Source organism: Bolinopsis microptera, chromosome 5 (genome assembly GCF_026151205.1).
Source record: "Bolinopsis microptera isolate Bmic1 chromosome 5, MBARI_Bmic_1.0, whole genome shotgun sequence".
In the NCBI taxonomy this organism is placed as follows: domain Eukaryota; kingdom Metazoa; phylum Ctenophora; class Tentaculata; order Lobata; family Bolinopsidae; genus Bolinopsis; species Bolinopsis microptera.
In genome coordinates, this window is record NC_087076.1 from 14,504,153 (window position 1) to 14,519,676 (window position 15,524).

A 15,524-nucleotide genomic window follows, 5' to 3' on the forward strand; every position below is an offset into this window, starting at 1 on the left:
CTCCGCCGTCAAAATTTAAATTGATCGTTGTAATTTTAACGATGATTAAATATACCATTTGATGCACATATTTTAATATGTTATGGTAAAAAGTAAATGATTAATGACGGCGCATAATCGTCCAGTATGCAGTTTTACTTGCGCGGTACCAAATGAAGAAACTAATTTTTCTTAGGTCAAATGAATTACCAACAAAGTGTTACAATCTTAAATATATCAAATCAATTTTAAAATAATAACCCACGGAATAAATAGTTATTACAAATATATCAAAGTATCAAAGTAAGTATCGGTCCCACTAAATCACTCGCAATGGATTTTTAATTTTTAAAGAAGGGCTCTGATCATGTAAATGTAGTTCTATAGATTTATTTGTCGATGCTGATACCGAAACCGGAAACACCCCATGTATGACATATGGTTAAAACGCTTCCCGAAGAGTTATTAGCAAAAAACTGTTTTGGTCACGTGACAGGCTAGTGAAACACGAATTCGATTGTTTAGGGTTCGGGTTGTGGCATGTGTTAATGTTATAATTAGTGTTTCGGTGAAACCATTTCTTTCGGTTACAAAGAGGTAAAAACCCAAGTCACGTGCGCTGGCGAGTGAATTAGTAAAAGCCAGTAAGTGTATACTCAAGTTGGTAATACTGCAAGGAATTTGATGGCAGTTACGGCATACAGCAGAATAGTGACTATTGCTCGATAATAAGCAGCAAAAGGCGCCACCAGCCTCCAAGATTCGAATGCGAAGCTGAGATTGCTAAAACTAACTAAAGGTAAGGTTAAAACTTAACAAGCACGAACAATGAGCAGGGAAAACAGCGATACAAATTCTGAAAATGGTCTAAGCGTGTGTTTTGTGATTGATCCTCGCCCGAACCGGAGGATCACTAAGCGAACCTGCCTGGGCAAGTGGGCACATGGAGATGAGAATCTACATGAGTAGCACTAGCTGGATATGAGAACCAGCCAGCTGACTCTGTAAGCACTAGCTGACTCTGTAACATTGTAATTTGTTACAACTACAAGGTAGTCGGCGGTATTTCACTACCGCTCATCAAAACCTTCGAGTTAATTATTTAATCTCATCCTCTGCAACAGCTAATTGTTACGAATCAAGTAACAATTAGTAAGGTTCGGACCAGCCAGTCTGGTGGGCGGAACAGGACAGGCAGTAGCACTCGGTAATTCGAATAACTAAAGGTTCCTTAATGAAACATTTCCGCTGAAATTTAAATATGAGTCATGAGATGCATAATTTCAGATATATGCTCATTTGAGGTTGGGCAACAAGAATGCCAAGAGGAGATGTTCCAAGCAAAAGACAAGTTTAAAAAGTGTTATACAGTTGTTAGAGACTATAATGTAAATGTTAAATTAACATAACATGTGGCAACTCTGTCCATTCAACATAATTTCATGGTCAGGTGATATTCTGAAAATAGTGAAACAAAATGATTATCTCATGGGAAACAAAGGAATTCAGACAGCAGCACTCGTAATAGAGGTTTTAACCGAAAATGATGATGCCAGAATTTGTGAAAACAAAACGCCGTCCGACTTTTAAAAAAGTCAACACTCTTATCTATTTAAAACAACAATTAAATAATTACACTATAAGCTTGGCATTGTCTTGCACTTCCGGGCAGATTAAGCACTGGACAGCAAATAAATTTCAGACCAGAATAATAGGCCAAGACACTAAGGACTGTTAAATTATCTCCAATGGCAGGCAATAATAACAAATTATTGAGTATTTCTATGAGGATTGGACCACAACAACCGTATTTATAACCAGGCAAAGCGGCAGAGATCAGGAGAACGACCAGCCTGTAGAATCATTGAGGCGTCACGCAGACGGCTAAAATGTACGCTATATAGACGTGTATCATACATAAGATGTTAATGACGAAAATTAATATAAATAGCGGCGAATGCAAATTTACAGAAGTGGTCGGAGCTGGATTTTCAAAACTAATTTAGTTTTCAAGTCTGAGAAGTGAGAGACTTATATGCATTGTGAAGTGGGTGTGGGCGAGTCATGAACATGAGTAACATGTTTTGAGCTTTAATATTATTAATAATAGGTCACATACAAAGTGTACTTCAGGCCTAAATTTTATAAAAGTTAGAGACAGAATTTATATAAAGACAAAGTTTGCATGAATATAAATTTTGTCTCATTTGAAATTAAGCAACTTCACCAATTTATTCAGATTGAATCTATGAGAATAGCGTCCAATCCATAACCCAGCATTGACGGTGGACAGTACGCTAGAAACGGGAATACTCAATGGCGAAACACGGCACGGCGGAACTCTTCAAAGGATGGACAACACGGCGAAATCACATGACATTCACATTACCGTGGACAGTACTACTACAACGGTACCAATAACCAGACGCATAACCAATATGTTAAACGTGATGTTAGTGTTGCCAATTATGCCCAATTATATAATTTGACCTATTGACTCCTTTAGACAGATCTGGTTTATGAATTCATCACGTCATTTTCATTTGATACAATTAAAATGTATTTTTGATATTAATCAGTGCTTTCTATCAATCGTATACTGTGTTTTATAATAGGTTATAATGAGTCTGTTTCCAGTATCCAAAGTAATGTGAGTGTGTACTTCCGCCGAGCTGTCCCCTCCTTGGGGGGAAACTCCTCCATAGTGTCCTATACCTTTTTAATGAAATAAAAGACGTAGAAGGGTCAACTTTTCTTCAAGATCTGTTTCGGGTGATCTTATTCAAAGGTCTGGGTTAAGGGTCTAAGATAACTGTCAGGGTTCGTGTTACAGTATCAAATAACGATTAGGATATGTCACACAACGATTAGAATTGAGTCATGTGTCAAGTGAAATGGCAGTTTGTTTAATTTAGAGCTCAGCTGAGCTCTGAGCCAAAACAGACGGTAGAAACAAACAGCCGTGGGCTCACAACCGTCACACAACCCAAACCAGACTAGACAGTCTTTTCCCTAAACGGCTGTTTCAAGACATCTCCGACCATTTAGACGTTGGGTACCATGTGTAGATCCTATCTATTAAGTCATTAAACTCATTAAGATAATCCGGAGAAATGTAGGACTGAGTTAGAGTTAGAGATCAAAACAGAGACAAGCATTATTGGAAAGTAGCAGTGTGTGATGGGTTGGTTAAGTAACGATCAGCTGTAGTACCCACTTGTGTAATAAACGAGTTCATAATAGTGACGTGTATAGATAAGGGCACAATCATCTGCTCTAACAACAAAACTGTAAATATCAGAACTGAGCACGTAGTTAGATCTTAAAACTGACAATGATGGAGACAGTCTGGCTTACGGATTCAAGACTCTGGAATTAAGAGTAAAGAGTAAGATAATTGCGAGAGTATGCGTTATCCTTGTCAAACTAGGACTATTACCAGATCCATACCATCCCCGACTAAAGCTCACGTAGTTACGTTCGAGAGTAATAATCCAATAACCACGCTATAATAAGGGATAACGTGTAAACAGTCTGAGACCTGGACCGGGGAACGTTAAGTGAGAGAAACGGTCCCTGACCAGGCAAGGAACACATGTCACGCAGAACAAACGGCCAGTGAAACGGAGGAGAAGTCGCGTAATTTTGTCTGGATCTGGTCAAATCGTTTGATTTGTCCGTTGGGATGGTTCGTCTAATTGGGGAACAATTACGTTGAACAGTGTTTAACGCACGAGAAAAAAAAACAGAAGGTAGAAAAAAACAGCCGTGGGCTCACAACCGTCACACAACCCAAACCAGACTAGACAGTCTTTCCCCTAAACGACTGTTTCAAGACATATCTGACCATTTAGACGTTGGGTACCATGTGTAGATCCTATCTATTAAGTCATTAAACTCATTAAGATAATCCGGAGAAATGTAGGACTGAGTTAGAGTTAGAGATCAAAACAGAGACAAGCATTATTGGAAAGTAGCAGTGTGTGATGGGTTGGTTAAGTAACGATCAGCTGTAGTACCCACTTGTGTAATAAACGAGTTCATAATAGTGACGTGTATAGATAAGGGCACAATCATCTGCTCTAACTACAAAACTGTAAATATTAGAACTGAGCACGTAGTTAGATCTTAAAACTGACAATGATGGAGACAGTCTGGCGTACGGATTCAAGACTCTGGAGTTAAGAGTAAAGAGTAAGATAATTGCGAGAGTATGAGAGTATGCGTTATCCTTGTCAAACTAGGACCATTACCAGATCCATACCATCCCCGACTAAAGCTCACGTAGTTACGGTCGAGAGTAATAATCCAATAACCACGCTATAATAAGGGATAACGTGTAAACAGTCTGAGACCTGGACCGGGGAACGTTAAGTGAGAGAAACGGTCCCTGACCAGGCAAGGAACACATGTCACGCAGAACAAACGGCCAGTGAAACGGAGGAGAAGTCGCGTAATTTTGTCTGGATCTGGTCAAATCGTTTGATTTGTCCGTTGGGATGGTTCGTCTAATTGGGGAACAATTACGTTGAACAGTGTTTAGCGCACGAGACAGTATCATATCTTCACGTATCTCTCATGAGTAACATTTAGAGCCAAACATTTGTGTATTTCAAGGGTAAAATAAGAGAGCTCTCCAGTTATATAAAGTAACCAGTTATATGAACATATTTTATAGTTACTCTAGACGACAAGAGCGGATGATTTGCATAGGGTGGATGTGTAATGGTTTCATTGTTCGTCATAAAATGGGCTCATAAAATGGGAGGTCGTCAGTTCTGAAACTGGTCGCTACTCTGACAAGAAGGGTCAGTGTCACAGGTAAGTTTGAAGTGGATCTGTTTCCTTTTACTTCAAGTATCATTCTGTCACCTGTTTCGTGACATTTTAAATTTGGAAACGTGTCTTTTTTGTGAACTAGAGTTCGATATTTCTGTCCTTGCTTCCTTGGCGGGATTTACTCGTTCTTCAACCAAGCTGGAGTTTATGCTGAACTTTTCTTTTTCTCGAGGCGGTTTCTTCGGGGGAGTTGCCTCTTCCACTGGAATGTCCTCTTCTTTCTTCCTGCAAAAATAAGTACTCATGAAGTTTAACATACAAACCCACTCAGAGTTAAAAATCACAGTCGCAAATAATTTACAACTCTTAAAATTGGAATTTAAAAAACATACAACGCAGTTGTGTCAAAACTGGCAAAAGTAATAATTAAAGGTTAATCTGCCAGAAGTAAATAACAAAGGTTAATCTGTGTCACCAAATACCAACTAACCTCGATAGAAGACGGTGTAAATTCCCTGGATGGAGCAGGGAGTCATCGTGACAGGGAAGATTAGAAGAATGAGAGAAGAATATGGTTATGTCATCCTCTGATTCATCGTCAGCATCATCATTTGAGCCCACACTATCAGACCTCTTCTTAAGAATAGATTTAAGAGAAGTTGTTACTTTATCAATAACAATTGGAGCCTGGCTCCTGTTTTCAGTTACATTCCTTTTCTTCTCCTCTACGTCCTCTTCCGAAGAGGTTATTCCTAGGGATTGAAACTACATTGAGCAATGTTTATTAAACATGGGATATTTTAATGGAGAATATCCTCAAAAAGGGGATGGGATGAATCATGAATGGCAAGTGGCGATAACGCAATAACGCATCCCAATCTTATATTAGTACAATTTTGGAAGTTACCTTCAGTTTTGATATTGGAGAAAGCAGCCAGCTCTTCGGGACTAAAAGCAGGGCGAGGTTTGGGGACGTTTGGTTTAGGGACACGAGCATTGTTTCGGTTATCACCTGAAAATTCAATAGGATCAAATCAGATCCAGGAAGTTAAATTTTCTTACTTGACTAAATACTCAAACATCTGGCTCAAATCTAACCGTAATCTATGTATCCGAAATTCAGACGAAGAGAGAGAATACCTACTTCTTTTGATATCTTCCTCAGTAAGTTCTTCGACAATACCTTCCTCCAGTTCTGTTGTCATATCTAGTTTATTCTTGATATTATCAAGACACTTCTGATATCCTGATAGTTCCTTCACTATAGTTTCACGTCTCCTTTTCGCTATATCTATACCTGCAGATGGATAAAGTGAAAAATTGCTACAAGTCAACGTAGTAAATATATGGAGCAATTTCAAACTTTGATAATATCCAAGAAAGCTTTTGACAGCGTTTTCTGTAACTTTAAATGGGTATTTACAAACCTTGATTAACGGTTCTGTTGACAAACCAACTATCTCCCAGATACACCATCACTTCTCCAGTGTGTACCAGCTGAAAAAGAGCAACTGTTACTTGTGGGAAAATAATAGATAACAAACAGCCGGGGTAGGGAGTTGCAGCGGTGAGCAAAATCATATACCTCTATTTCTATCCTATTATATTTAATTTTTGGATTTTTTGAACGTTGCACGTGATTTGATACAAATTTAAAAGAAGACGACAAGGGTCCTGACGGGTACATAGATACATAGGGCTCTAGGTAATTTAAAAAAGGCCCGTTTCGTTAACACTTTATTAACACTTTAGGCCCAATTTATCGGAACAAGTTTGATGAATTTAAAAGAATGCCGCCCATATTAAAGAATTAACACCTATACCTTCACGAGAAGTTTTACTTCACCAGAACCATGGTTGCACTGTTCCATTAGTTCAGAAAATATACTCACCACGGTCAGCTTGTCTACAACGCACCGCTCGTTAAATCATACGGTTCGTATTTTCCAACCAAAATTACATCGAAGCGTTGATTTTTATCGTAGAGATTAAATTAAATTTCGCGGTCATTTCGAAGTTTTGATTCCGCAGAAGGACATTGAACTCCAGAATTTCTCATTAGTCAATTTGAACTTGACCGAACGTTCGCAGCGTTTAAGACCTTTGCGTTTGATGTGATCCGTTTTACAAGGTTCCGAGGATAAACCAGGATTGACTGTAGTTCATGAAATTTCGTACGATACAAGTCTCGTGGCGTCGTGCTTGTTATTCTAACATGCGCTCGTATAGTGCCCTTTAAGTTTAAAATTCTTTTGAAGAAAGGTATGGGTATGTGACTTAATTAACCATAGTCCGTAGTAATTATGATAAATCAGGAAACTAGACTTGCATTATAAGTGTTGAAGTGGCCATTACCATTTACCAGCGTGGACTGTGTACCTGTCATGTGTACTGTGTACGTGGTGAAAATAATTGTTTATCAGATTCGAAGAATCTGGTAATTCTGAGTATATTTTCATTGATAATGTTTCAATGGACATCTCTAGTAAATGTGACATTAAACCATAGAATTAATGTAACAGGTCAGTGTTGACCATTGAGCTAGCATCACTGTAACTGTAAGCGTTGTGTATCTTTTGACTAGATTAGTCCTTGTGAAGTAGTCTTCAAGTCCCCACTTTTGAGCTTCTCTTGTTTCTTCTAATTTAGAAACCACTATCTATCTATTTAGAAACTATCTTTTGTTCTGTATCTTATTATTTAGAAACCATCATCTTTCGTTCTCTATATTTGTTCTGATCATTAATTTCAGCAGCAATTTTAGTTTCAGACGATTTATGGTTTGCGATTCCGGAAGGCTTCTGTTTTGTTGATAATACTAATAGTATATTTATTGTTGAATCATCCATAAAGCTCTGAAATTAAATTCCCGAAGTCCCCACACTTCACTCAACCACCTACGCTTGTACTTTGTAGGACTGAATTGTCATGGAAAATTAAGGGCAACAAATCCCTTTTTTTTTACTTGTTTTAAAATAAATATTTGTGTGGTATGCGTAAGTAAATAATATATCCTTTTCGCAATACAAATTCAGTGAAACTCAAAAGTCGTGATTGGCCTCAATTTCCACTAACCAAACTAACAGTAACGTTACATAAATATATTATAATTTATATCTAACTGTCGATGAGTATATTAAATACAATTTAAGTCTGGAGGGTTGGTTTTAAAAGTGGAGCAGTTTACGAATAACGAATAAAAACATCCTAATCATACTAATTTCATCCTTCGTAAGACGATAAAACGAATTAACAAATCTGTACGAGGTCTATCAATGGACTATGTGTGAAGTTAATGTTCAATTTGCCAACTACTAATCGATTTTTAAGAATTCAGAATCAATGAGTTGATCAACATGTGCGTGAAGTTTGATCTTATATCAAAAGCTCTTCACATGACAATCCGTTGACGTCAAATTGTGAAATAGTGATCGTTTTTTGCGAACTTTACTAATGACCAGGCTCTCAAACAGCCATTCCAATATTTTTTCTTCTAAGTTACTTACTTCGTTACTTCGTTACTTCGTTGAGTTCATCCGTGGAGCCGGAAGGGTCATCAGATATCTGACCACCTGGATGGCGAGTAGTCGACCAGTGAGTTTGACCAACTGCAGCTGTAGCCGGCGACCGGAGGGTTGTCCGGTATCAAAGCAAGAAAGTTCGACAAACTACACTTAAACATGTCAAAGGATGAATCAGCCTTTACTGTGTGAGGCACTTTGTTCCACAGCTTCGGTCCTTGAACTGCAAAAGACCTGTCGTACAGTGACTGGTTGCGTAAGGAACTTGACTTTGACAATGAGGGTATGACAGCTACATCCCCGTGTCTTGGGGTCACCTTGAATTTGATATCACAGCAGTTTGGTACCACATTATGGAGAATCTTCCACATCATCAGGATGATATACCTCTCCCGTCTGCGCTGTAGAGATTTAAGCTGTACGAGTCTTTCCCAATAGTTGAGTAGTTGAAGACCGCCAATACGACTGGTGAAAGTTCTTTGCACCCCCTCTATCAGCTGTATTTCAGTCACCTTAGTAGGGCTCCAGAGTGGGCAGCAATACTCTAGTAAGCTTCTTACTAGTGACTTGTAGAGAGTAATCATTACGGTCTTGTCGCGAGTTTTGAACACACTGAATACCCAAGATAGTGTGCTCCTTGCTTTGGGTACCATGTTGCCGATGTGTGTCGACCAGCTAAGATCACTTGAAACCATAACTCCAAGATCTCGGACGTTTTCGACAGGATAAAGTATGTCCTGACTGGATACTTTGTAACGCAGTGTTTCGGCAAAGAAGGGTAGTTCGGGGAATGAGCTCTTACTGTTATGGAGGTGATTTAACAGCTCGAACTTCTGCTCGTGAAGCTTCATGTTGTTGCTACGTGACCAGTCAAGAATCTTATAGATATCTTCTTGTAACAACTGACAGTCTTCAAAACAGCCAATCTGTTTGGAGACTCTAGTATCATCGGCGAAAAAACTCACCCTAGATGAGTCCACTACTTGTTCTAGATCATTGATGAACAAGATAAAGAGAAGCGGCCCCAAAACGCTTCCCTGGGGAACACCACTTAAAACCTTTGCGATAACCGAGTGAACTCCATTAAGCACCACGACTTGTTCGCGATCAAAGAGAAAGGACTTTATCCACTCTATGAGCTTGCCATGAAACCCATATTTTCTCAGCTTGTGAATGAGAAGATTTAAGGGGACATATACAAAAAGCTTTTATGTCCCGAACAGGCTGTAACTTCATATTAAGAAAGTATACATTAAAACAATAAGATTTGATACATTCAAAATTATTTTTGAGGAACCGCACTTTCGAAAAAATAAATATTTTCTTTTTCGAAAATTTTGAAAATTTTGAGAAGTCTGTCACTGTTATACCGATATTTCAGTTGTTTTCGACGTTTTTTGGCTGATTTTTTTTTACTGAACATTACTTACACTCCGTACAAGAAGCCCTTCAAAGGATTTTATAATTAAAATATAGATGACGAAGTTACAAACCAAACAAGGTCGAGAGAAGCAAAATTGAAATTTTTGTAAAAATCAAAGTTGTATATTTTACCATTCACCCAGGTCGTAAGATATCGCTTTAAAAATTCTTGTGAGTGTAGCTGATAATCATATCCAACTTTGTGGAACAGGATTTCTCTCAGTTTTGAGTTTTAAGGTATGAAATGTGGCCTAAACGACTTAGTAAAATTCATCGTAAAAAAGGGCCAAACATGGCAGAATTAAGGCTTAAAATGCCTATAACTCAAAAAGTATCAGTTTTTTTAAAATAATTTTTACAGAATCGTAATCAGCTTGAGAAGACGAATCTTTTAGTACCAAATAGATGATTTTAGAAGACAAATTGTCTTAAATAATTTTCCAGCTCGAACACAAGGGTCCCCCCTTGTATAAATGTTGTACAAATTGTACACATTTTTTTACCAATTTTGTGTCTTTAACTATTATAAATTTGGTACTAAAAGATTCGTCTTACCAAGCTGATTACGATCCTGTAAAAATTATTTCAAAAAAACTGATACTTTTTGAGTTATAGGCATTTTAAGCCTTAAATCTGCCATGTTTGGCCCTTTTTTAAGATGAATTTTACTAAGTCGTTTAGGCCACATTTCATACCTTAAAACTCAAAACTGAGAGAAATCCTGTTCCACAAAGTTGGATATGATTATCAGCTACACTCACAAGAATTTTTAAAGCGATATCTTATGACCTGGGTGGATGGTAAAATATACAACTTTGATTTTTACAAAAATTTCAATTTTGCTTCTCTCGACCTTGTTTGGTTTGTAACTTCGTCATCTATATTTTAATTATAAAATCCTTTGAAGGGCTTCTTGTACGGAGTGTAAGTAATGTTCAGTAAAAAAAATCAGCCAAAAAACGTCGAAAACGACTGAAATATCGGTATAACAGTGACAGACTTCTCAAAATTTTCAAAATTTTCGAAAAAGAAAATATTTATTTTTTCGAAAGTGCGGTTCCTCAAAAATAATTTTGAATGTATCAAATCTTATTGTTTTAATGTATACTTTCTTAATATGAAGTTACAGCCTGTTCGGGACATAAAAGCTTTTTGTATATGTCCCCTTAAGTCGACTTTATCGAACGCCTTAGCGTAATCCAGATATATAGAATCTGTATCTTCACCACGAGTAAACCCTTCGTAGATGTCGTCAAAATGGCCGAGTGCTTGTCGTTTCATTTCATTTCCAATAGAAATAGACATCTTTTTAAAAACTTTACGCATCTGTCTACAAATCTTTTCATTTATCTGACCTTATTAGATATGATTTGTTTTTCGATCGATTTAAACTTCTGATACCCATTATCAATAAATAAACCGTTACAAATACATGTTGACCAGTTCTGAATCCTCATAGCATAGGATGTTAAGCCACCCCTTTAAAATAGCTGCTAAATTTGTAGGTCCAACCTATGCTATAGTGCAAACTTGGTTACATGTTCGACAGAGTTAAAAAGAAACGTATAACACAACTTGAGTAACAGATGAGTCCTCAAACTTACATGGCCGGGCATAAAAGCCTTTTTGCTGAGAGGTACCATTATCTCCATTTTGTGTTCAGAGCTCAGTTTCTCTAAAGTTGAGATCAGCTCCTTGTAATCCTGGTCACACCTGACAAGAAGTTTACTTTAAGGACTCCTAAGAGGTCAACATATTGTAATACCTTGACACACCTTTTAACTTTACGCTAAAAATATTGTTTTCATCATCTCCCGACACAGGGATCATTTGGACTTTGGTCACCAGCAGTGATGTGGTTAAGCTTCTCCGCAGCGGAAATAACATAATGGCGGGTGACCTCATTATATCAGAGCTAGATATATAAACACAATATTTGATTGTCTGAGGAATCTAATAAAACGAAATCATCGACTATCAAATTAAATTTCAACTAAATCATAGGTCAAGCAGCTGCAATAAGCTATAAAGTCTCACTTCTGCATGTGTTGAACTTTATCGTCCACCGACTCGAGGTTAAGTTGGTGAGCATTTCTCAGTTTGTCCGCTTGTAACATGTTAAGCTAGGTTCATGAGTTCAGGGTTAGAGAATTAAACGACATTATAGCTAGAACGAGGATAATATGTACGAGGGTAGAGGCGACTATCAGGTTCAGGGATCGTTCATGCATATAAATAATATTAAATATAAGAGTCTAACTTAGACTCCTCCCTCTATTCAAAATTTCGAACCGCCACTTAATCTGCTGACGTAACATGTAAACAGTTCATCAATAAATGTCAGGTTTTTAGCCAGAGTAACAATGTGCTAACCATTTCATTTGCATCAACATTTTGAAAGGCAGTGCCATGATATAAACATGAATACATTGCGTGTTATTGCAATGCCTCAAAGGTGTTACATTTAATTTAATTGGTAGAGTTGATAGCACCAACGTCATAAGAAGACGTGGAAGTACGCAACAATAATACATATTAAACAACAGTTTGATTGGTGACAGGGAAAGGGTCCTTTGATGATATTTGGGTGTATTTGCGGTACAACTGAATCCTGTAAGCCGTTGTTGTTGTTTGCTAAAAATTGTTAAGTTTATATTTGAACAGTCTCTTCCGCCGGACAAAATGTTTGATCTTCAATAAATTGAAATAAAACTCATTTGTTCTGATATGACAGTTGGTATGCTACATAGGTGATAGGATGGGCATAGGATTATATTTAATTGTCGCCAGTTCTTGCCTTCTCTTTATTTAAAGCAAAGTTTTCAATAGTTTCGTACGTGCTTAAACTATCCTTTTATCTTATTTTTCCGTGCATGATCATTAAAACATAGTTGTGTGATACTGTTATCCAAATCAAGCAAGTATTGTATTTGTTTTCATTTCATAGTATGTTTGAGTTGTATATTCCTCTGAGGAAGGGCTGAAATGATCGTCACATTGAATTGTACATTAGATTGGAAAACATAGCAGTAACTCATTGCTGACACGGGTAATTTGGTGTTTTTGTCGTGGCCAATATCGAAAAATGTATCGGATAAAATGGAAATAGTGACGATTTTCGAACAATTCACTTTCTAAATAAATGATTTGCATCGTTTAAATTTTTGTGCGATTTATGATTTTTAACTTGTTGGATCCAACACCACTTCAAAGTTAAAATTACAAGTGGCTTTTATGAAGCCAGGCCAAAATCTGAAATAACTAAATATTTTAAAGATTGCAGTAAAACTTCAGAAATGTAAACGAATCGACGGGGATTAAATCAATTATATCAAATTTAATCTTCTTAACATAAAAATAAATCAAAAGCATTGTGAGAGACATTTGCTTAATAAATATCAATCATGAGTCAAAGTCTTTTTTTATAAAAATCTACAAAATTGTAATTATAATCTGAAAACGCGTACTGATTGCTGAAATACTATGCTTAATCACGAAATGTTATGCTTAATTATGTATGTAACAACAATGTAGAACAATGATCTAAAATAGACCTAACAAAAATAACAATATAATAAAATCTAATCAACTAATTGAAAGACAAGTGCAGTCCTAGAAGGGAGATAAGTGCTTATGTAAAACTTACCGTCGTCAGTATATGAGAAATACCTCGTGCTCAAATCTATCCTATCATTACCTCCAAAGTGCTTGGAATCCGAGTTTAGAACCACTTTATACGTACCTGGAACCTTGACCTGTGTTCTGTAATCTGTGAAACTCTCCCAGTTGAGGTTAAAAGCAAAAGAGAGGTCTCCTCGCTCGAACACTATGACTTTGTCGGTCTCGTGTGTGAGGTAGATGTAACCGTACCCCGAATCTAACCACTTGTACTCTTGCTCAGTAGCAAGGATAGCTTTGTCAAACCTGTTTAGAAACTTGTATCTCAGTAACTCATCCTCCGCCAGATTGTACTGTCTTCTACAGTAATGGTAACTTTCACCGTTACCTTTTCGTGGAAAGTCCAGCCATTCAGGGTGCCCAAACTCGTTGCCCATGAAGGTAAGTACCCCCTCTCCGCCCAGCCCGAAAGTAAGTAGTCGTATCATCTTGTGAAGAGCGATACCTCTTTCAATTCGGGGCGTTTGCTCTGATGAACATGACATGTTTGTGTACATATCCTGATCCATCAGCCAGAACGCGATGGACTTGTCCCCAACCAAACACTGGTCGTGGCTCTCCGCATACGCAATGCTCTTCTCCTTGTATCTCCTGTTGTTGAGAGTTTGGACAATGTTACCCATGTTCCACTCCGCGTCAGTAGTACTGTCCTTCAGCAGCTTGATCCACAGATCCGGAGTGGACATGGCCAGCCGATAATCAAATCCCACCCCTCCCTCACTGACCGGCCGACAGAGCGCCGGGAACCCAGACACGTCCTCAGCTATCGTAATGATATCCGGATACTTGGAGTGGAGGTACTCATTAGCCAACATCATGTAGTTCACGGCACCGTGGTTTAGGTATTTGTTGTAGTACTCGTGGTAGTCACCACTGAAACAGTAGTTGACACCGTGGTGGTGATACAACATTGAGGTAACCCCGTCAAACCGAAACCCGTCAAACTTGTACTCAGAGACCCAGTACTCAAGGTTGGATAGCAGGAATCTCAGTGTTTCCGTGTTGGTGTAGTCGAATAGTCTGGAGTTCCACTGGTCGTGTACTCCTGCAGGACCGGAGAGAAAGTAGTGAGAATCTGAGCCATCAAATGAGTTCAGCCCGTCAGCTGTGTTTATTGAAGCGTGACTGTGTACCAGATCCAGGAGAACCAACATGCCGTATTTGTGGGCCGTGTCTATCAGGTACTTCAGCATATCTGGTGGACCGTACCTGCTGGAAGCAGCGAAAAACGACGTCACCTGAACGGAAATGATATTATAATAAGATAAGTCAACAATCCTCTTTTAGATGAATACCAATGCAATATAAAACATGCCAAGAAAAAATAATGTTCTGAAAGGTAAAACCAAAGATAAGACATTTAACAGACCTGGTAACCGAAGCTAGCGTAGTAAGCGTGCTCCATAACTGCCATCAGTTGAATAGTATTGTAGCCCAGCTTAGCAATCCTTGGAATCACCGTGTCTGCAAACTCAATGTAAGAAGAAACCTTGGGTTCAGGAGTACAAATACCCACATGGGCCTCGTAAATATACAGCGCTCGTGGAGTTTTTGGGGCCTTGTGGTTCCATTCGTACTCAGAGCTGGTTAAAAAGGTTTCGTTGTAATAAATCCTCTCTCCGTTTGTAACAAAGTTAGCCCAGGGACTGATCCGGTCAAATGTTTTACCCTCCATGTCCTCACAGAAATACCTCAGATCTGATCCTACAGGGATCCTACACTGTCCCACATCGTCAGGTAGGATAACCAGTTCCCAGATCCCAGATCCTACATTCTTCAGTTGGTACTCTGATCTGTTCCACTTGTTAAAGTCTCCAGCAAGGGAGACTTTAGCGAGGTTAGGAGCCCACTCTTTACACCTCACAGAGTTATCAGCCTGTATCCGTATCCCGTAATCCTCGTAAGATCTAGCAAATTCATCCAGGGAAGGAGAAGCGGAGAGGATCTGATCTCGAGTGGTTTGGTAGTTGGTGAACAGGGAGTCGAGATCAGACTTGAAGGGTTCCAGGTAGGGGTCTAGGGAGAGGAGGTCGGAGAGATTGGGGGCTGATTTCATTTGTATACCTACAATATTTAGGCGGTTTAGGAGTCAAATAACAGCTTTATCATAGATCAGGGTGAAACTATTATAAAACTGAAATATGC

The 15,524-nt window shown here is 38.3% G+C and overlaps 2 protein-coding genes across 2 annotated transcripts; both read right to left on the minus strand.

The window, feature by feature from the left end:
• Positions 1-173: 173 nt before the first annotated feature.
• Positions 174-11,820, minus strand: LOC134814957 (unconventional prefoldin RPB5 interactor 1-like). Its single transcript, XM_063823324.1, has 7 exons — positions 11,739-11,820; positions 11,306-11,414; positions 6,186-6,255; positions 5,903-6,055; positions 5,666-5,770; positions 5,249-5,510; positions 174-5,043 (listed from the first exon to the last, which is right to left on the minus strand). The coding sequence occupies exons 1-7, from the start codon at positions 11,816-11,818 to the stop codon at positions 4,848-4,850; spliced, it is 975 nt and encodes a 324-aa protein (XP_063679394.1). The 5' UTR covers positions 11,819-11,820; the 3' UTR covers positions 174-4,847.
• A 1,153-nt stretch (positions 11,821-12,973) lies between these two features.
• Positions 12,974-15,448, minus strand: LOC134815157 (1,4-alpha-glucan-branching enzyme-like). The gene is made up of 2 exons (XM_063823661.1): positions 14,749-15,448; positions 12,974-14,617 (listed from the first exon to the last, which is right to left on the minus strand). The coding sequence occupies exons 1-2, from the start codon at positions 15,433-15,435 to the stop codon at positions 13,283-13,285; spliced, it is 2,022 nt and encodes a 673-aa protein (XP_063679731.1). The 5' UTR covers positions 15,436-15,448; the 3' UTR covers positions 12,974-13,282.
• Positions 15,449-15,524: the final 76 nt, after the last annotated feature.

Excerpts from the sequence above, each read along its gene's own strand:
- LOC134815157 (XM_063823661.1), bottom strand. The coding sequence starts at position 15,435 with ATGAAATCAGCCCCCAATCTCTCCGACCTCCTCTCCCTAGACCCCTAC. Across the intron at positions 14,618-14,748 it reads ACGCTAGCTTCGGTTACCAG|GTGACGTCGTTTTTCGCTGC; the intron begins GTCTGTTAAATG and ends ATTTCCGTTCAG.
- LOC134814957 (XM_063823324.1), bottom strand. The coding sequence starts at position 11,818 with ATGTTACAAGCGGACAAACTGAGAAATGCTCACCAACTTAACCTCGAG. Across the intron at positions 5,771-5,902 it reads TGAGGAAGATATCAAAAGAA|GTGATAACCGAAACAATGCT; the intron begins GTAGGTATTCTC and ends TTGAATTTTCAG. Across the intron at positions 5,511-5,665 it reads CTCCAATATCAAAACTGAAG|GAATAACCTCTTCGGAAGAG; the intron begins GTAACTTCCAAA and ends TTCAATCCCTAG.